At 38.1% G+C, this 23,314-nt stretch overlaps 1 protein-coding gene across 3 annotated transcripts in view; it reads right to left on the bottom strand.

Annotated features, from left to right (window-relative positions):
• The window catches only part of ZNF385B (zinc finger protein 385B), a 380,374-nt gene that overhangs the window by 71,223 nt on the left and 285,837 nt on the right, over positions 1-23,314 (bottom strand). For 2 of the 3 annotated variants that reach the window (XM_075529724.1, XM_075529725.1), the window contains one exon: positions 8,734-8,844. In XM_075529724.1, coding sequence (XP_075385839.1) covers positions 8,734-8,844 — 111 coding nt within the window. Of the gene's footprint in view, positions 1-8,733; positions 8,845-15,916; positions 15,956-23,314 lie in introns of all 3 variants that reach the window. The other variant, XM_075529722.1, reaches the window with a different exon arrangement.

The raw sequence follows: 23,314 nt of genomic DNA, 5'->3' as shown, positions 1-23,314 counted from the left end.
AAACCGAGCAAACACATGTGAGGGTTGGTTGGTTGCTATGTATGTGTACATGGTGGATGAGACAGTGTGCCTATAGAACAGAAATGCATATCTGTTGGGTATATGTGACAGTGATCATGGGAGTGAGTGGGCCAGCTGTTGAAAGATGAATAGTAATGATTTCCCTGAGTGTATATTTGGGTAATTTACAACCAAGTACAGAGTGTCTGAATTTTCCAAGATGAACTTATTTCTTAATGGCTTATTTCTAGACTTACAAAGGATATGCTCGAACCTTTTTGGATACGTTTTCAAGTGACCCAAATTCCACTGTCACGGAATCATTACCAACTCATATTAATCCTATATAGAGTTTCCTAGTCGATAAATCTTTATGCGAGCAGACGGCCTCCTATTTGTCCTGTAGGTGGTTTTGAACTCCCTACCTTGCAGTGAGAAGTCCAATGTTTACCTGACATATGATTGTCTAAGAAAGGCTGGGGAAATTGTGTAAACGTTTGTGCCAGAGAAAGGAGAAAAAGAGAAAATATAAAATAAAGAAAACGGAAGAGAGAGAGAGAGAAGATGGAGTAGACAACAAACGGAGGAGAAATGGTACAAGTTAGAGGAGAACATGGCTGATGGTGGAAGAGAAAACCTGATAATATAGAAAACTTCTGTAGCTAAAAACAACCACAAGATTCCCCTTATAAGAATGTTACATAGGGTTAAGAAAATGCTTTCATCTTCCTAGAAGTTCAAATTGAACCTCTGCAGCTGGGGACTTCTACTTTTGGGGCAAGGGACATCTTCGAACATGGCGTTTAATGGCCCTCCTGTTTCTCAGTCTCTCTGACTTCTCAGGGAAGGCACAGCAGCTGCTTCAGGGACTTGCTGCCTCCTGACAGCTGCTGGAGAGGTGGAGCTGGAGCTGGTGGCCAGAGGAGGTAGAACGACCAGCAGCCAACATGTGAATAGGGACTTTATGTGGGAACCCCAGTAGTGGGTCCTCCCTAACATCCTGACTGCTGAGATCTCTGCTGGTGACAGAGAGTGCCAGGGCCTCTAGCAGAGATGGTACTGAAGCCTCGAAGCGGCAGATGGTGGTGGAAGGGGCAGTTTGTTTATGCAAGAGTAATGAGCATTTGCATTACATTATTATATTAACTGGGAGAGAAATCAGAAAACAGGCATAGAATTAAAACAAACCAAAAAAGAGAAACAAAAGATGAAAAAACTTAAATGACCTTCATCCAGAGGGAAACTCCTATGACGCAAACTGGAGACCCGTCAACTACACACTGACTGTGCTCCCTGGGCAGGAGCCATCACTGGGGGCGATCACTGAGTGAGTGAGCTTTCTGAAATGCAGAGAGGGCCATAGTCAAAAATAAGGGGGTCAAGTCACCTAGAGAAACGTTCACACAAATGGCGGATCACCCTGCCATCTTCACCCCGAAGCCAGCCCCTAATTTTCTGTCCATTTGGTCTTAGTCAGGCTAAAGTAAATCCATACAGTGTCCGTGAGGTCATTTCTTCAGATCAGCAGACACGAGGAAATAGAGCGCAGTCATAAGAACAGGGCCCAAAACAAGAGAGAGAAATGGCGGATCCCAAAAGGGATCGAAAGACAAAGGGCAACAGCAAGCTCACACACCTCGAGGGACCACAAAGTAAGGGGGAATGAAGGAAACGGGAACTACAAGAGGGTCACAATGTTTAAAATATGATTCCAAAGGTCAAAAGGGTACGTTTTAAATATCCCATGGGTGACCTCCAAAGGAGGAATGAAACGTGAGAGAGCTCACAACGAAAGACACGGAGCGTCATGCTCAATCAACTGTATTACTGCTGACTCCCTAATCTTCAGGGTTAATCCCTGAAATAGAGTTTATAAAATGTGATTTAAAAGGCCATATATTCCCACTTCCATTTGCTCAAGAAGCAGAAAGGAGTAAGTCTATCTATGATGAACCAGTTTCTGTGGCAAAAATGATAATAAAGATACCAACAAAGATCATCTTTGTTTTTAAACATTTAAGAGAACCAAGCTGTCCTTGATTTTGTGTAAGAAGCTATGTAAACCAAGGGGCTTAAGTGGAGAGCAAATGCCTTGAGAATGATTGGGGCAGGGAATGTATGGATGTGCTTTATACAATTGATGTATGTATATGTATGGATTGTGGTAAGAGTTGTTTGAGTCCCTAATAAAATGTAAAAGAAGAAAAGAGAAAAAAATGATTAGGGCAAAGACTGTACAGATGTGCTTTATACAATTGATGTATGTATATGTATGAACTGTGAAAAGAATTGTATCAGCCCCAATAAATTGTTAAAAAAAAAGAAGCTATGTAAACATCAGCTTCCATCAGTCTCCTACTTTTACTTTCAAAGACTTAAAATTAATATGTAAATTAGAAGTTAATTTGGCATCTGCTATCTTTAAACCTAGTCCAGAGAGAGATGTATTAGCCTTAAAAACGTTTAAGATATGTTAGCTTTCGGTCCTGGCCTTTTTTATATGAAAACTGAGAGTTCAATAAACTTAAGAATCTTATTTAAAACCAACCATAAAGTAGTTAGGGAGGAGCTATTTCCCTCGTAAGGCTTAACTTTGGAAGAGTCAGGACTTGGAGTTAGGAGTATCCAGTTGGGACTGTATGGCCAGGGCAGAGCACTCCTTCCCTGGAGAAGAGCGGGCATGTGGCCTCAGGACACCCTCATCCAGGACACCTTCTTGGAACACCACAGTAGAAAGGGAAAGGTGGCGAAGGAAAGGCAGGGGCCACCATGCTGGCCACATCTGTGCAAATGGCTGCCACTCAGTTGGAAAGACGGATTGTTTCCTGGGCTGCAATGCCTGCTCCCTGGCAAAGTTAATGGTGTTAATTTGTAAAGGTTCATTTGGGAAATGTTTGTGATTAATGCTTTCTCATTTACATAACAGGGCATTGTGTCAATAAAGCTGCAGCCTTTGGCTTTCCAACAGTGGAGTTCTACTGAGATGATAAAAGCCGGACCAAGGGGACAAGGGGACACTTAAACTAGGTCACATTGAATTTGAATGCACGAGGGCTGCCCTGGTGCATTTTATATGGCTAATGGAGAATTGCAAAATAAAAGTAAAAGTCTGTTTACTGTGCAAATCTGCCTTCCAGATTTTTCAATAAACATATTTTCTACACTGAAGAGTGAGGCCAATTCAGTCTCGGGCTGATTTAGAAACGTTATTAAAGAAAATAAGGATGAGCATCTTCTTAATTCTTACATTAAAATGTAAATAGGGTAATTATAAACTAATAAACTCTCCTCCACATAAAAAATGCTCAGTTTCAGAGCTTGGTTATGCAGATTATAGCACCATTCCTAAACACTGCGAACTTGCATATGTCACACTTGTGAATTTGCCATCCAGATTTTGTGCCTTTACTGCTGAGAGTCTAAGCATGTCTCAGAAATCTAATTTCTTTCTCCACTATCAGCGGAGTTTTGAGCAGTGACAGAGAAACTGGTTGTCGCCTGCTCATGTGCACACATTTGTCCGTGACCCTGAGAGTAAACTCAGAGGAAATGGTGGACATCAAAGGGAGCTAAAGTTGGGCCTGCTCCCAGGATTCTTCTAGGCCACACAAAAAAAGATTCCCACTCCCCCTCCTCCGGCCACATTACCCCAATGAAAATCAGAATTCATAGATAGTCAAAGTCTGGATCTTGACTGCTGCATCTCTATTGTAAACCAAAACATGGCACCAAAGTCGCTGTCATTGAGTCAGTTCTGACTCCAGAAACTTTATATAGGGTTTCTAAGGCTGTAAGTCTTTATAGGAGCCGATTGCCTCACTCCCACTGAGGGGCTGGTGGATTTGAACCGCCAACCTTGACGTTAGCAATTCAAGGCTTACCCAACAGCACCAGTAGGATTTCTATCTATAAGACACCAACTAAAAAAACCAAACACATTGGCACGAGTTGATTTCAACTCATAGTGACCCTGTAGGGCAGAGAACTGTTGTTTACTGTTCTGGAGGCTTGACATTTTTATGGCCCAGAGAGCCTCATCTTTCTGCTACAGAGTGGCTGATGGGTTCAAACCTGTGATCTTGCAGTTAGCAGCTCAGTGTGAAGCACACTGTGCTACCAGCTCTGTTATGTATGGAAGTGTTAATACATTCTGTCCTAATAAAGATGCTATGGAAATTATTTTTAATCATAGAGCGCAAATTATTCTCTTAAAGAACAGGTAGTCTATTTTAGGTCATGGAATCAATGAGGGAACAGAGGCTCACAGTGGTGAATTGATTTACTAGCTCAGAATCAGGATCTGAATTCTTGTTCAAGGACTCTCAATCCAATGTTTTATACTATGCTGCCTGTCTACGGATGGGATATTGAAAATAAATAACAGATGTGGCTCATATTCCTGCAGGATCCATGGAAGGAACAACTATAGCTATGTTCCCTACCACTGCTTCTTTTTCCTTTTCAATTTTGCTTTTCCACGTAGGGTCGTTTATTATGAGATGTTTCCCCCACTGGCATTGCTGTGGTGAGATGTATGGTTTCAGGTGGGCATCAACTCTACAAGTGGCCAGTTAGTAGTCAACACTTTCACTTTGTATTCACAATGTAATTCGCTGCTACTAATGTTTCTTACTCAGAGTGAGTTTATAGGAGAGGGTAGAACTGTCCCTTTGGGTTTCTGAGATCGCAACTCTATGGGAGTGGAAAGCCTCGATTTCTCCCACTGAGGGTCTGGTGGTTTTGAACTGCTGGCTTTATGGGTAGCAGTCCAATGCACAACTACTATGGAACCAGAGCCCTGACTCCTGAACTATAGAAACTACTTTACCTATATTTAGATGATAACCACGCACAACTGTACAACATTGCATATACTCAGAAATATTTATATATTTATCATTCAAATTGAGTATGAGACTTTTCATTATTGTGACTTAAATGTGTATTTACAGTATTATACTTTAATATATTTAGTAATGAATTCTATTGTTGATGTTCTACTTACCAAACATTTTTAGATCATATCACAATGTTTATCACCAAGTTTACTAAGCTATATTTGATATACTCAAAAATTCTCCTTTTTGATATACAGTTCCATGAGTTTTGACAAGCATAGACCATTGTGTAACCATCACCATAATCAATATATAGATTATTTCCATCATTACCAAGAGTTTCCTCATGTGCTTTTATAGTCAATTCTTTAATCTCTTCCCAAGACCCTATTAAGCACTAATCTGATTTCTGTCCTTATATTTTTGGCATCTCCAGAAAGTTATATAAGTTAAGTTATTCGATATATATTCTTGGAATTTGATTTCTTTCATTTAGCTACCACTTCTGAGATTCATCCACGTGGTAACGTGCTCCAGGGCTTCCGTGCTCATTGCTTTTTATTGTTGAGTAGTACCCACCATATGGCTAGACCTTTCTAGTTTGGGACAATTATCAATAAAGCTACTATAGATAGCATCCAGGTAAGGAGCCCTGGTGGGGTAGTGGTTACATGTTGGGCTGCGAATCGGGTGAGCGTTCGAATCAACAGCTGCTCCCCAGGAGAAAGAGGAGGCAGTTTGCCCCTGCAATGATTCACTGACTCGCAACCCCATGCAGCAGTTCCACTCTGTCCCATGAGGTCACTATGCATCCAAACCAACTCATGGCTGGGAGCATGTTTCATGTCTAGAAGTGAGATTACTTACTGGGTTATAAGGGAAACACAATTTTATGAAATTTCTTAAAAATAGCAGGTGAACTATTTTTCCACGAGGCCGCACTTGTCATGTTACCACTAACAATGTGTACGATTCCAGTGACTCTTCTTGATATTTGGCATTAAAAATTTATTTAATTAAAACCTTTGTGATCTGGGTGGTGGTATCTTGCCGGGGTCCCATCTGCATTTTGTAAAAGGACTAATGATGTTGAATCTCATGTTAGGTGTTTATTTTCATTCATATTTCTTCTGGTTTGTCCAGTCTTTTACTCATTATTGAGCTTTAAGAGCTAGATGCGTATTTCATGAACAGTTTCTCCCAGTCTTTCTGCCTTCTTATTAGTACAACTATAATCTGAAGAGAAGCTCTCAATTGTGAAGTATACATAGTAAACTTTTCTGAATCATGTTGCTTTTTTCCTGAGTAAGTAATCTTTGAGTAAACCAAAGCCATGTGAGTATTCTGCTATGTTTTTCTCTGGATGTCTCTAGTTTTATGTTTTTACTTTACATATATTATTCATTATTAAGATTATATTTTATGCAAGGTAGGTGTCAAAACTAATTTTGTTTTGTCTTAAACACGGATATAAAATTGTTCTAGTGTTACTTGCTGCAAAGAAAAGTCTTTTTCCATTGACTGCCTCTGTAACTTTACTGAAAATCAACTGACCTTGTAGGTGTGGTTCTCTTTCTGGACTCTATTCTATTCCCTGGGCTGATGTGTCTATTCTTTCATCCATGATACCACAGTCTGCATTACCGTGGTCTGCATGGTGTGTGCTGAAAGCAGGAAGTGTGAGACTTCCATCTGAGCCCTGTCTTCAGAGGACGTATTTGCCATCCAGGAGCTTCATTTTTCTCTATATGATTAAGAATCAGCTTGTCACTTTCTGAAAAAGAAAAGCTGGTGGGGACTGTGATTGAGCTGTATTGGATATGGATCAATTGGGGGGGGGGGGGGAATTGACATCTTGACAACAGTGAGACTTTCAAAGAATAAACATTGAATTTGTCTCTTTGTTTAGAGACATTTTAATTCTTGGGTATGTCTTTAGAAATATCAGGTCCCTATGTTTTTTTATTCATTGGGCCTTTGAGTTAAAATGATATTTAATACAAATTTTGTGATATAGAACTATTCCAGTCTTTCTTGAAAAAAAGTGAATCCTGTGAAGTATGAAAAGCTGCTTCTGTCAGTCAGGGTGCGGCATAGCACCGCTGAGAAGTACAGCTTACCTAGTTCTTGAATGCTCCTCCGCACTCCCCACTGTCATGACCCCGATTCTACCTTACAAATCCAGCTAGACCACAGCATGTACATGGGTGCAGATAAGAGCTGGAAACACAGGGGGTCCAGGACAGAAAAACTCCTCAGGACCAATATTGAGAGTAGCAATACCAGGAGGGTAATAGGAAGGTGGGGGAGAAAGGGAAAACTAATCACAATGATCTAATTATAACCCCCTCCCAGTGGGGTGGACAACAGAAAAGTGGGTGAAGGGAGACATTGGACAATGTGACATGAAAAAATAATAATGATTTATAAATTATCAAGGGTTCATGAGGGAGGGAGGGTGGGGAGCTGATACCAAGGGCACAAGTAGCAAGCAAATGTTTTGAGAATGATGATGGCAACAAATGTACAAATGTGCTTGACACAATGGATGGATGGATGGATGGATGGATTGTGATGAGTTTTACAAGACCCCAATGAAATCATTTTTAAATAAGAAAAAATAATAATTTATAAATTATAAAGGGTTCATGAGGGAGAGAGGGTGGAGGAGGGAGGGGAAAAATGAGAAGCTGATACCAAGAGTTCAAGTAGAAAGGAAATATTTTGAAATGATGATGGCAACAAATGTACAAATGTTCTTGACACAATGGATGGATGGTTTGTGATGAGTTGTATGAACCCCCAATAAAATTATTTAAAAACAAAAAGATATGTAGCATATGAAATACAGCCTTCACTGATCATTGGCCTTATATTATCATTGGGTTTTATAGATAATGTAATATTTATTTTATATTTCTATTATTTTATTTATATATTCAAAACCTTCATAACAATATTGATGTATACCTTTTTCTTGTTATCTCTTTAGCAGAATGGTTATGCTGGCCAGATAAACAGCTTGTACACTTTTCCCTCTTCCATGCTCTGAGAAAATTAATACTGTATAACTCACTGCCATTTGGTTGATTCTGACGTCTAGGGACCATATATAGAGTTTCTGAGACTGTATATCTTTATAGGAGCTGATAGCATCATTTTTCTCTGTGGCAGGGCTGGTAGGTTTGAACCATTAACCCTGTGTTTAGTAGCCCAGCCCTAGTCCACAGCACCATCTGGGATCCTTTATATTGTATATTATCTTTTTTACCCCCTCTAAGGCAGCGGGTCTCAACCTGTGGGTCGTGACCCCTTCGGGGATTGAATGACCCTTTCACAGGGGTTGCCTGATTCATAACAGTAGCAAAATTACAGTTATGAAGTAGCAACAAAAATAATTTTATGGTTGGGAGGGGGGGTTCACCACAACATGAAGAACTGTATTAAAGGGTCGCGGCATTAGGAGATTGAGAACCACTGCTCCATGGTGTTTAACAAGATTTGGTCTGTGCATGTAAGCTATTTGCTATCAAGAGTAATAACAATAGTTCCCCCCCCCCCACACACACACCCAATGTTCACTGCATCTTTATTATTTTTTTTCATAATTTTCATTGCCTTTTTAAAGTTTAAAAACATGTCTTGCTATTTAAGTATTTTGGATAAGTAAATATAATTGGTAGGGTTGAGTGTAAATGTTAGGTTTGACTAGTTACATGGAGAACTCCTTTCTTTAATATTGATCATTTACTCTATTGCTCAAGTTCTAGTATTAAACCCAAATCTCTTGGAATAGTTGCTAGAAAGTACATCGATATGAAGACATGCACATATTCAGACCAATCTGACTTTCAGCTGGACAGACTAGAGAGAGCAATGGAAAGGTGATACTCACATCCGAGTTAAAGCGAAGCTGACAGACATTACACGAAATAACTTGTTTCTTCTTTGGAGGAATGGACACTCCAAATGTGTGATTTATGACTGCTTTTTGCACAGGATCCATCTGAGAAGCAAATGATAAAATAGCTCATTTATAACTAAGTACAGACAATAATGTGCACTAATAAAAATAGCAGTGTTATTCTTTATTGTTTTAATTCCCAATGGATGAAAATAACAAATTCTACTCAATAGCAATGTGCTTGTTTTCTTTCCAGGTATTAAAGAAAAAAAAACCCCAAACTTGTTAGAAATCATGAAACAAAGAAAGAAAAATGCAGGAGAACCGCCACACACCAAGAGAGCACACATCTACACGAGGAGCCCTGAGTGAACACCAAAAACCACCAAACAAGAAAATTTAAGATCCAGAGATCAAGGTGAATATCAACTGGTTAATACTTTTCTCCTGAGGTGGTAATACCCAAGAAGGTCTCAAATGCTTGACTACAGATTTTAAACACCTACTTAAGCCTCGTAATTCTGATGCACGCCAAAGTCAAATGGGAGGCCCGCGCCGTAGCACACCGACTGTAACGCATGATTTTAAAATAAGTTGTTGTTTTTCACATACTACAGATGGAACTCATTACCCAGGAAATATCTGTCATTATTGCACACTAGAATACTCATGGCACATTGGTAGTCTGCATCCCTTGCTTAGACATTGATGAAGTCACGTTTTGACTGGCCACCTGTGCTTCCTCCTACACTCCCCCATTGGTTTACCTAATCAGAGAAATGTACAGCAATAAAGGTACTTAGCCATAAAAAAGCATGGCATAAAGCCATCAAAATGCTGAGAGAAAGAAAGACTATCCACAAAGTGTATAAAAAGAGACACAGCAGTGATTCTCATGTGTACTCCAGATAATAATCTCCAGCATTAACATCAGACAACTGGCAGTTCAAACACAATGTGGACGGCGAACAAAGTGTTACTTATAAACAGATGGAACATGCACATGGACAGATTGGCTAACACCATCCTCTAGGAAATCTCCTGAGGTTAGAGTTTAGGGTAGGATTAGCTGACAACATTCGCTGAAGATGAGAAATGAAAATAAACCTGATCATGATTATAAACCAACTAAATGTAAAAGGAGAACTTGGAAACATCAGAAAGGGCAGTGGATTGAAGAATACCGAGCATTAGAACAGCTCTAGCAGCCCAGTGGGGTAAACGTCAGACTGCTCCCTGCAAGGTTGGAGGTTTGAGCCCACCAGCCATTCATTCCTCCCAAGAAAGATGAGGCTGTCTGCTTCCCTAGAGACATACAGCCTCAGTAACCCAGTGGTTATTCGGTATGAGTTGGAATAGAGAGCAGCGGTGGGTTAAGCCAGGCTACCTTCTGCATCAAGTTTAGGCGACAGCCTATTCTCATTATAAAGAACAGTTACGATGTTTGGAGACTAATCAAATAAGAATGGAAAGATGCTAGGAGGGGAGCTTCATAGAGCGAAAGAACTATTGTCTATCCTTACTGTGGTAGTGGTTAGATAATTCAGCTGAAAACCATCAGGTCAGCAGTTTGAGCCCACCAGTTACTCTGGGAGAAAGAAGCGCCTGTCTGATCCTGTCAACTTTAAAGTTTCTGAAACCCAAAGAGGCAGTTCTCTTCCGTTGAATAGGGTCACAGTGAGTCAGAATTAACTCGATGGCAGTGGATTTGGTTTGGGGTTTGATATACATTATAGCTCATAGAATTGTATACACCCAACAAATGTCCATTTTATGAATGACCATTTAAAAAGTGAAAGAGGACAAATATTGAAGGAGTATTAGGTTTAACTACTAAATGTAACACATTACTGGAATATCTGGGGATTCATTTTATTTAAGGACATTAATTGTTTATAATAAATCTTATAAAGCAACAAAACCTTTACCCTGGGTAGAGGAAATCTCAAAGTTCAAGCTGTAAAACCTGCATTGCTTTTTTATTTTCCTCACAAATATATACACTTGGATATATACACTTTCTACTAGTAATATAGAACTATACTTTCTGACAGTTAAGAGAGAGCAAGTCAATTGGAACACCCTTAAGAATAAAACAGCCCCACTACAATGGCAGGATGAAAAAACAACCCGTGATTTTTTTCAGTTAAAACATGGTTTTCAAGTTTTCTTTTCCCTAGGTCTGAAAAATACTGTACATCTGGTGGTGTGTGAACTACACTGATTGGAACTACATGAATATTTCCCAAACAGCAATTTGCTGTCATATGCATATACTACTGTATTTTTATAACAAACTTAATATTTTTTGTCTTTTAAACAAATTAAATTTAACATTTTAAAAGTTTAAGTAATAATATTTATGAAATCAGTTTTAATTTACTACTTATTTTCTCCCTTATTATTAATTTCGATATTGTTAAAAATAACAGCCTATCTCACCTAGAAGGAATTCACATATTCGGATTATTCCTAGACCACTCTGTGGAAATATTGAAGCAAAAGAAAAATCTGACAACAAAACAAAACAACCTTGTGCTAATTTTTCATCAGCCCAAGATACTTGTTGACAATCCCACTATCCTTGAATATAAATGTTAACTTAAAAAATTGTTAGGTGTCTAACATAAGTTTTCAACTTTATTTTGTTCAAATGTCACATGCCTATCACATGTGCTTGGAAGTTCCCAACGCTGAGAACTCTGTCTGAGCACTGAGGCTGCAGTAAAGACAGGCAAGAGTCCAGCATTTCTCCCTGAAAAGCAACTTAGTGATTTGCATTTAGAAATTCTCATAGGCATTGGCTCTTCTAGTTCGTGTTCCTCATCCTAATGGTTCTTATAAAATTAACGAAAGCAGTAGCGCCCTTTTACCTGTTACCTGTCATTTACTTCCTTGTTACCTGTCATTTACTCTTGTCATTTACTGACATGTTCTTTTTGATGATGAATGCAGTGCCATTCCTCTTGAATATTTCTCTTGCCATTCCCAGCATAGTAAACTATATTATTGCTTGACTCTCAATGACCAATACCAGTAGATTTCAGCTAAATTAAGAGTAGATTTAAGATTAATCAATTAATTAATTAATTAAATCTTTAATAAAATAAGAGTAGATTTACTCTCATCATTTACTCTTGTCTTTCCACTCTGTAAACTAGTTACCATTAATCAAATAAAAATTTACCCACCAAATTTCTCACTTTGGAAGAGTAAATCTTTTTGCTTAATCTTTGAACTGCTTACTGCTAATCATATAAGAACATTCTCCTTTGTGCTTCCCACTTGGAACAGATGCTATTTTCCACCTGATCCTCGATTTCCTTTTAGATCTTCTGGGAAGAGAGCCACGGTTTTCCTCAGGGTCTAGATGTCTTGTAGCTTTCTCTGTTGTTGAGTATGGTATTCTGGAATCATCATTCTTACTTAAAAATTATTTTGAACATTTGAAAGAGAATTTTAATGGTATGGGAAGAAAATTCTATTTCTCTAAGCATTTGATACCTAGAAACAACATGGTTTAGCTGATTTTTTAAAAAACATTTCTCATCTGACAAAATAACTACAAATACACAAGTTGCTTAATGGGATACAGACTTGGATTGACAAAGTATACAGATGTGTGTGTGTGTTTATTTGTGTGTGTGTGTGTTGGATACCACCATTGGGTATACACTGTGCGTATGTGTATCATGGATACAACTCATCTGTCAATTTGTTATGCTATATTGGCTTATTTATTGCTGTGATATAGGAAGTTATGCTACTGGTTTTTCAAATGCCAGTAGGGTGAACAGGTTTCAAGGGGGTTTCCATATTAAGATCAGATTAGGAAGAAGGAATAGGCTGTCCACCTCTGAAGGATCAGTCACGAAAAACCTTATGACCATCAGTGTAACATTGCCGTCTACAGTGGCAGAAGTTGAGACCCTCAGGTTGGAAGGTGCTAGTCAAAATATGACTAGCGTAGAGCTACCACCTCAAAGTGGAAGAGATCGCAACAATATGGGTAAAGTAAAACTTTCGGGACTGTCATTGGCTGATGGGGCATGCCTTAAAGAAATAGCTTCCAACATCCATTAATAACTGGAATGATGTATGACTAGGATAATTGGAAGTCATCAAAATGAAACTAAATGCATAAATATTGATACACTAGGCATTAGTGAGCTGAAATCTACTAGCATTGGTCATTGAAAGTTAAGCAATAATATAGTTTACTATGCTGGGAATGGTGAGAGAAATATTCAAGAGGAATGGCACTGTATTCATCATCAAAAATAACATTTCAGGATCTATCTTGAAGTACAGTGCTGTCTGTGATAGAATAATATATGTCTACAAATCCACACAACTATGATTAAAGTTTATGTAACAACCACTATAGTCAGTGATGAAGAATGTGAAGAATTCTACCAACATTTTAGTCTAAAATTGATCAAACAAGCAATCAAAATGCATTAGTCATTATTGGTGACTGGATGATAAAAATGAAAGAATAGTTGTTGGAAAATACAGCCTTGGTGATACAAACAAAGCCAGAGAAAACATGGTAGAATTTTGTAATAGCAATGACTTCTTCATTGCAAATCCCTTTTCAACAACATAAGTGGTGATTGCCATTCTAGATGGAATCCACAGGAATCATAATGACTATCTCTGTGGGAAGAGATGATGGCCAAGCTCCATAGCATCAGCCCAAACAAGGCCTCATATTCTTAGTAAAAATGAAAGTGTAAGCTGTAATGGAAGAAAATTGACATGAGAGCAAATTAAGTCCATAAGAGCAAAACTATGACCTTGAGTATATATCATCTACATTTAGAGAACATCTCAAGGACAGATTTGATGCATTGAACACTAATTACAGAATATACGAGAATTGTGCAGTCATGTCAAGAACCTCATACATGAAAAAAAGCAAATTGTCATTAAAAAAGACACAAAAGAAAAAAGACCCAAGTGGATATGAGAGAAGACTCTTGAATGCACTTGAATGTAGAGTAGCTAAAGTGAATGAAAGAGATGATGAAGCCAAAGAACTGCACAGAAAAACTGAAAGGGCAGCTTGAGATGATAATAATTATCATGAAATTTGCCAAGACTTAGAGTTGAAAGTCAAAAAGGAAGAACACGCTTAACATATCAACCTGAAGAAATGAATAAAAATTCAACCCCCAAGTTGTAATTTTGAAGAATTCCATGAGCATAATATTGAAGGATTCAAGAAGCATAAACATAGATGGAAAGAATACACAGTCACTGTACCAAAGTGAATTGGTCAACTTCAACCATTTCAAGAGGCTGTATGATCAAGATCCAGTAACAGGACTGAAGGACGTTATCCAACCTGCACTGAAGGCAGTAGGGGTATTGATGGAATACTAATTGAAGCATGTTAAAGATTTTGTCATACTTTTTCAATCTGTATGTTGAGCAAATAATCTAAGAATTTGGACTATATAAAGAAGAAGATGGCGTCAGGATTGGAGGAAGGTTTATTAGCAACCTGCCATGTGAAGATAAATCACTTTTGTTTGCTGAAAGCAAGGAGAACTTGTGCTTGCTGATAAAAATCAAAGACTGTAGGCATCAGTATGGATTGCGACTCAAAGTGAAAAATACCCAAATCATCACACTGGACCAATAGACAACATCATAGTAAATGGAAAAATATTGACGTTGTCGTGGATTTCCACAATCAGTAGTCAAGGAAGCAGCAGTCATGAATTCAAATATGTGGCACAAGACCTTTCTAAAGGGTGACAGAGCAAAAAATAACCCTTTGAGGAATAAGGGGGGCTGACCCAAGCCATGGCAGTTTCAGTTGCATCATAGATGTGTGCAAGCTAGAAAATAAATAAGAAAGACTGAAGAATAATTTATTACATTTGAATTATGGCAAAGAACCTTGAATATGCCATGGAATGCCAGAAGAATGAACACAGCTGCTTTGGGAACAGTACCGTTTAGAAGAGAGATTAGTGAGACAGCATTTCATGTCATGTGATCAGGACATGGACTGACACAGCGGCTACAACAGTGCACTCAAAAGTAACCGATTGGGAGGCTGGGGCAGGGCCAGGCAGAGCTTCACTCTGTGGTACATCAGGCCGCTGTGAGTCAGAACAGACTCTATTGCACCTAACAACAATACAACAACATAGAGAAGATATATATGCATATCACATGTATACGTATGTGCATATTTATGTGTATCTTTAATATATAACATATACATAATACTTTTACATATTTATCCATACATATATATGTAGAAAGTGGAAAAATCTTGAATGATTGTTCTTAGCTATCTTACAGTGCTTTAAAAGTTAGATAAAAATATTAACTATAATGTTAACTAAATAAAATTCACTGCCATTGAGCTGATTCCGATTCTTAAGAGACCTTGTGGAAAAGGTAGAATTTCCCCTGTGGGTTTCTGAAACTATTTTTTGGTAATCTTTATGTTGTAAATAGTTTTGTAATCTGTCTAGAGTAGAAACCTTGTTTTTCTCCCAAGGAGTTACTTATGGTTTCAAACTGCTGACCTTGTAGTCAGCAACCCAATGCACAACCATTACTTGGTAACCATTATGTTACCAAGACCTTAAAGTTACATTAATTTGAATATTTTTCCTCTATGAATGTAATATCAGTTCCCTGGAATAATAATGTGGCATGTATTATGAAGTCAATGATAATTCCCATATTCAATTACCAATTTTCACAATGAATAAAATACTTAGTATGAATAAAAATATTCTAATAATTTCTAAAATGTGATTAAATGCAAGTGATTCTATTTAGCATCATAGAAAATATGCATCTATATATCATAATAATTTAATATGTAGACTACAGGGATAAATAAATGGAGGTATTTCAATCTCACCACAAACTCTTTTTCAAATATAAAATTGGCATTTCATAGACATTTGAAAGTGCTTTTAAAACTCATCATTATCATTTTTGTATTGTATAACTTTTCATTGAAAAAAAAAGCCTCATTACATAGTCACATGAAATCAGCTCATGTTAGTTCACACTGTGTAAGAAAGCGGCTGTGGGTTGAGAGTAATGGGGTCACTGGTTTGGACACACCACCTCTAGAAGCTTTTATAAAGTAAAACAAACACTACTGCCACGCATCTCTCGCCACTGACATCCTTACCTGGCAGAATTTATTGGTCCCAAATAAGCCTCTTCTTTTCTAAAAAAGTAAAAGTTAGAAGTAGTCATCTGGAATTTGTGTCTAAAAAGCACATTTACATGAAATTTATTTTTCAAATCCATTCTCTTTGCTAATCTCCAAGTAAAAACCTTGAAATGCTTACTAACTAGAAAGCAGCAAGTGGTAACACTCGCCACTTTTCCAATGAAAATCATGTAGAAATGAAAGGCAAGCCTGTTAGTGTAATTAACTGGTAGGTAATAAAAATGAAAGATGGGCTTGCAGTTATTACTAGGAATTGAGCAGGTAATTGGAGACTGTGAATGGACAAATTAACTATGATGCGATGGTACTTGTAAAATGAACTAATGGGGCCACTGGCCCTATCACATCATCTATCCATTGTTTTAATATCACACAGATTTCTTTGGTGCATTCACCAAAATTATGGCAACTACAACCTGTGTGGATTATTCTAAAGATCACTACTTTCAGTGAGTATACCAAAATGTAATTTCCAGCTCACAAGGTACACAGGCATGTAAAAACATGCAGGTGCATATTAAACCTAGCCACAGGGGAAAGCAGCACCCTGCATTCCTTCACATAAGTTAGGATGGACGTGATCAGAGAGGAGACTATGGAAGATATATGACTAGTGACTTGACCTGACACTTGATGATACCTAGATTCTACATAATTCTGCTAGTTGGAACTACAGGCAGGGAAAATAAAACTACAATATTTTCAAGTAGACAGATCATTTTCAAGAGGCCAGAAATTTCAGCTGTCCCCTCCTCTGAGTTGTAAAATGATTTAGCTAGCCATCAAGAGATGCTGGGGATGAGCCCAGTAACATCCAATTCAAATGCAGAAAGGACTGCTCAAAAATTCTGTAGAGGGAGGCACAGGGTAGTGGAAAGAGTCAACACCTTTAGGTGTTAAGCACCGCGTTAGAGGTACTTGTCCACCCTTGGTACTGCAGAAGAAAGGCCTGGTGATCTAATTCCCCAGAACTAGCCATTGACAATTCTACAGAGCACAGGTCTACTATGACACATATCTTGTCACCATGAAGTGGAGTTGACTTGGCAGAAAGATTTTTGATTTTCTTCTTCCTTGTGGCAAAATGGCTGGATAAACATACTATTTTTAAAAGAAGAGGAAACTTCATCTCACTTCAAGCCATCTATTTTAACCACTTTTCTGAAAGGCATTTGATAAGTACCTATTATTTACATTGCACAGGCAATACCAACTTTTGTAATGTGGAAGAGTGGAAACCTGATTTCCCCCACCCCCACTTTTCATTTAAACAGTCACTCGACAGGCCTCTGTGGAAGTTTGCTGTGTTTCAGATGCTCTCCCGGACTCTGTGGGGAGACGCATGAAGGACAGTTTTATAAGCGAAGGAGAACTGCCAACAATGGGGCCACTGTTCACTTACAAAACTGTACTACCCTCATATGCCCTGTAACTGGAGGCTCCCAGAAGACAATGATGTAGGAGAGGTGGCTACAGGCTGGCTCTTCTGTTCCACTCCTGACTCTTGGGCCATTTGCCATTTTTTTCCCCTCTTCTGATTTTTCTCATATTTTATCTTCCAGAATCCTCTCTTTAAGTAGCGTTCTCAGTTACCCTCAGAGGGGCAAAGCCCTGGGATAACACCAATTAACTTCACAATAATAGCTGCTTACTTTTTCAAAGCTGTGTAAGTATGTAGGGACCAAGAACTGTACTAAAGGATTATTCTATGTAGTCTCCATCAACATATGAGGCAGACACTATAAGTATCCCCATTTAAAGAGGAGAAATCTCAGACTGAGAGGTTCAATAACTTTTCACCTCGAGTCTCTAAGCCCAACTCTGAACTTGGCCTGTTCTGTTCTCTGCTAAAGGAAAGTGCCCTTAGAGGTGTGGTTCTCCACCTTCCTCATCCCGCGACACTTTCACATGGTTCCTCATGTTGTGCTGACTCCAAACCATAAAATTATTTTTGTTGCTACTTCATAACTGAATATCTGAGATGCAGGATGTATTTTCATTTATATAAATTGAACAAGCATAGTGATGAATCACAAAAACAATATGTAATTATAGATTGTGAAATATTTATTTCTAATGACAAATAAATGAAATTTTGTCTCGAAGCATGGTGTAGCATGGGTAACAGTCTTCACGCAGGGTACTCATTAGGTGGGCGTATCTGCATATGGGCGGACCCACCTAGAGACGGATAGAGGAGCGTTGTCTCAGTTCCTAAGACCATCAGAAATATGTGTTTTCCAATGGTCAAAGGCGACTCCTGTGAAAGGGTCGTTCAACCCCCAAGGGGTCACGATCCACAGGTTGAGAACCGCTGGTGTGGAGGATGGGCATTATGTGTGGTGCTGCTGTACCGTATGGAGGAGACAAGAAAAGGCAAGTGTGTTTGTTCCTAGAACATTTGCAACGGAGAGGGCAGAAGCATTTTCAACTCTGAAAACAAACAAAGAAAATAAAACCCCAAACTCACTGCCATTGAGTCAGTTCTGAGTCATAGTGACGCTGCAGGCAGAACAGAACTGCCCCGTGGGCTTCAGGACTGTCACTCTTCCAGGGGGAAGAAAGTCCTCTTTCCTGGCAGAGCCTCTGGCTGGGGCTTTGCAACCGCTGCCTCGCTGTTCACAGCCCGGCACATAACCACTGCACCACCAGGTTTCTAAAATAAAGTCAGCTTGCTCCTTAAGTAAAAGTTTCCTAGAAAAATGTCCCCATTTTTGCCTATTTATGTTATTCTTATGATAACACCACTTCTTTAAGGGATGGATAAAAATGTGCCTCGTTCTCCTCACTTTCTCCACTGGAAATAGAAAGAAAAATGTAAGGGGGAAAAATCCACAAATACTTAGAGATTATTGTTCAGCAAGCGATAGTTTTTATTAGGACCTGCTCTAGATTTACCGCAAAACAGACCCTGGCGACGAACTCCTGGTCACTCAAGGCTTTCTGTGAGTTTGGTGCATCATCAACTTTTAAGCTGTTTTTGATCAAATTACAGTAGCACACCAAAAAACAGGGCTATATTTCTTATTTCTTCCTTTCTCCGATTCCACTTGTGTGAGAGGATGTGATCCTGGGGCCCCAAGAGAACGTCAAAGATTCACAAAGTGACAGCTGTATTCTTGAAGAGCAGAGAAATATTTCTTTAAATCTACTTCAAAAATCATTGTCTTTTATATTTAAATATTATAATCACATGCCTAGATGTTATGGTTTTGCTTCCTTCAAATCCTTGAAAAAATTAAATAGAAAAAAACAGGTACAACTATTAAAAACATAAATTCTTCTCCCAAGGATCAAGAGACACAAACTATTGCATATCATTGGGGAATTACTTCTGTCATGCTAGAGCTTTTTATTGTTTGGGATATCAAATCAGAAGACTCAATAGAAGTAAGCCATTTACACTGTTACACTGGGAAGGCGCACGGCCGTGAGGTCTATACTTTTTCCCTCTGGAATGCAATAGGTCGGAGACTTGCCTTGACCACACTGCATTCTCCGACCTAGAGCAGCCTGGCATGGCGTGCTGGGATCCATCCTTGCTGCTCAAAGGGAAACAAATGCCCCGCTCTCCGCAGACTAGTGACTGAGCCAACTCTGAAAAGGTGCTTCCGTAAGAATTCTCAGTTAGTTCTCTGCTGACACAACACACTGACAGTACCTTACAAACAATATCAACGGAATCTCTCTTCCCCTGGGATGCCATTACACCACCAAAAAGTTACCCACTCATTCAGAATTGGTTCATATAAGTTGAAAGTACCACCATGCATGTTTCAAAAAATAATAGACCAGTCACATTAAGGTCAAGACCAAATAAAGCTATTATTAATTTATCAATTTACTTAATGGATTAATATTATATTAAATGTAATATATAACATTAAAATAAATAATTAACCCATTGATTTATAATGTATAAATTGGTTTATAAATTGATTAATAATTATAAATGGATAAATTTATCAATTTATGTTGGAGTCTGCTAATTGTTTTGAGAGTAGTTGACATTTGGCAGTATGCAATTGCTACAGCGATTAAGTAGAAACTAGAATTTCACCTTTCCCCAGTATCCCAGGATCTATTTAGTGGGATTCAGTATTCTTTATCAAACATACAAGTGAAGTTGACCCAGAGATAGGAAACCAATCAGAAGAAAGCACTTCACCGTTTTGAACGCTCAAAGGATGTGAGGAGCAGCCTTTTAAGAAGTCACACTGGGGCTCTATTTTGTAACTATGAGGGTTTAAATAATTGATGATGGTGGAAAAACTTATCCCTTTTTTTCTCCTAGGAATAAGGTACAATACATTTCATCTTATGTCTGTTCATTATTATTATGTTTAAATACATTGATACAGCTTGATATCTTCGGCTCAAATTCTAGATTGCCCAGGCCCTTTTTGAAAAGCTCTGAGATTTATCACACAAAATATAATCGATTCTGTTGACAAAGACAATGACTACATTAAGAAAAAAGCTTTCTGTGGTCTCTTTAGGAAGGAAAACTAAGGTCCACATTTTCTAGTAGTTTTTCTGGAGAAATTCAATCTTTGTATTTTTTTTGCAAGAATAAAACTTTAGAAAAATACAAGATGTTAAGTTTTTGTTTCCACCACAAAATAATGTCATTTTTCCTAGATGACTTTAATAGGTCAAGATTTATATCAATTGAAATACACAGTTTTGTCCTTTGGAATTTATGCTAATTTCCAACACATCACTTTCATAAATGTTATTTTGATGAAAACAATTTGTTTAATGACTTACTATATTTTCTTGAAAGATTATTCAATAAACAATAGTTCATTAAGTGCTTAATTGGAGTTACACTGAGCAACAATGTTTAAAAATCTCCATTCAAAAAATAACCTGGACATGAACAGACCCAAGTATACCCACGTTCCTAGCAACATTATCTACAATAACAAAAAGAGAGGAGCAACCTAAATGGCTATCAATGATAAATGGATAAGCAAACTATGGTACATACACAATCCTAAAGAATAATGAATAATCAGCAAAACAATTTCTAAATGCATGGACCTGGAGGACATGATGATGAATGAAATAAGTCAATCACAAAAGAAAAAGTACTGTTTAAGACTACTATTATAAATAGTCACAGGGAGAAACATTCTTTGATGGTTCCTAAGGATGGGAGGAGATGGGAAAATAAATAACTTTCTAGTCGAGAGGCACATACTACTTGGGTGAAGGAATGGCAATGTACAATAAAGGTGAGGTCAGCACAACATGACTGAAGCAAAGACACTTGGAGGTGCAGAAGAGTGAAAGACAACAAAGTAAGTAAGTACAATTACATACATGATTCTGCAGTAATAACAAATAATATCTATGTGTGGATACATATGTAAGCTGATGTGGGAAGGCAAATGGGAGTATAGTCATAGGTTTGGAAGAGGATATTTCTACAGATGTATTCATATGTGCTACAAATATATCCAAGCACAAATTTGGGGCAAAAGTTTGAAAATGTCTTACCCACAACCACACACCTCTGTTGAATAAAAACATCAGGGACAAATGTAGTTCTCAGAACAAGCAACCAGATGAGACTCAAGGGCAGCTTTTGCCGGGGGTGGGGGTGAGGCCGCTCAGGCAGCCAGAGAGGTGGGAAGGTCAATTAGAAATGGGAGCCCAGGGAAGGAGAGGGAAGAGTGCTGTTACATCGAGGAGGGTGCAGCCCATGCCACAAAATGTGTACATATCATTGAATAAAAAGTAATGTGTTCTATAAGCTTTAATTTAAACCACAATGAAAACTTAAAATAAATAAAAAGAATATAAAGTCAAAGGGGTTGGTAGAGAAGCTGTTTCAGAAAAAGAGCTGAGGAACACAAGCTGCTGGGCTGGTTGTATGTGGAAATAGCATAATCAAGAGGAGGAAAAGGGATGAAAAAGATGAGGAATTCAATTTTGAACATTTTTTGTTTAAAATATAAAGCACAGTCAAGTCAATTACAAGAGAGAGAATGAGTATTCAGCAACACACCATGTCTTATTTCAACAGGGATGATTTCAAAGGGGAATATAAGAGTGAATCATACTGAAAATACTTATTTAATGCTTACTCTCTGTAATTCTTCTGCTAACTGTTTATTGTCTATTGGAAAAATTGACGTTTAAACTGGCCAGTATGATCCAATATGACAGTGGCAAAAGGCTGCAATAAAAAGAAAGGCTCCCTGCAAAGAATGTACAGATGTTCTTTATACAATTGATGTATGTATATGTATGGATTGTGATGAGAGTTGTATGAGCCCCTAATAAAATGTTTAAAACAAAAAAAAAAGAAAGGTGCCCTGGTTGCACTGTGGGTTAAGCATTGGGATGCTAACTGTGAGGTCAGTTGTTGAATGTCATCTGCCTTTCAAGGGAGACAGAGGAGACTGAATTCCACTCTTGGAAGCCCTATGGAGCAGTTCTACTCTGTCCTATAGGTTCCCTAGAAGGCGGAATCCACTCAACATCAGTGGGTTTAGTTGGGCATTGAGAGGACTGAAAATTTGCAACTTTCTTTGAAACTCAATAAGGAAATCTGGAAAACAAAAGTACCAGAAAACAAGTAAAGCCACGGTCACCGGATTTTCTCCAGCCACCTATGCCAGGTCAAAATGCCCTGACCTAGTCCAGCTCTTGTACAGTTCTGTTATCACTGTCTAGAACAGAGACTTTGAAGACTGCTTATCCAATATGAAGCTGTTTCTTAGTTTGGCAGGGCAGGGGAGGATTGGAAAAAAAATCAAAATGTGAAAATCCCTTAGGCAGCTAAAATAATAGAAGCCCAAGAGATATTTTAAAATAATAAATGCTTTGATCATAATAAGCTCTTTGGTTTGGTAATATTTCACATGAAAAATAGACCTGGGGTTTACACTGAAACCCCAAGTTCAATAAAAGCCAAAGTATAAGCCAGGACCTTATTAATACAAGTTAAGTATCAAAATCTTGGTCCCAAAATAGGTACAAAGAGAAATTTCATCATATTCTTTACTGGTCAGAACATATCTGATTAGTTTACTGAATTGTAGACATTGGATTTTCAAGGGAAACTAGTGAACTAGAACAATGTAAGCATAGCAAGAAAGATGGTTATGAAATAACATATCATATTAAAAATAAGATCCAAAGAGGATGAGCCCAGCAAAGGGTAAAATGAGTAGAGGATATATTCTGTCTTTTAATAGTTAAAGTGATTAACTGCTAAACTAAAAGGTGGCAGTTTGAATCCACTCAGTAGAACCTGATTACCAGAAGAAAGTCTTGGTAATCAGCTTCTTAAAAATGATAGCTAAGAAAACCCTATGGAACAGCTCTACTCTGCAGCAC

This window comes from Tenrec ecaudatus, chromosome 13, assembly GCF_050624435.1.
Source record: "Tenrec ecaudatus isolate mTenEca1 chromosome 13, mTenEca1.hap1, whole genome shotgun sequence".
Taxonomy (NCBI): Eukaryota; Metazoa; Chordata; class Mammalia; order Afrosoricida; family Tenrecidae; genus Tenrec; species Tenrec ecaudatus.
Note: the sequence above shows the minus strand (reverse complement) of the source record. Positions and strands in the feature narration are given on the sequence as shown.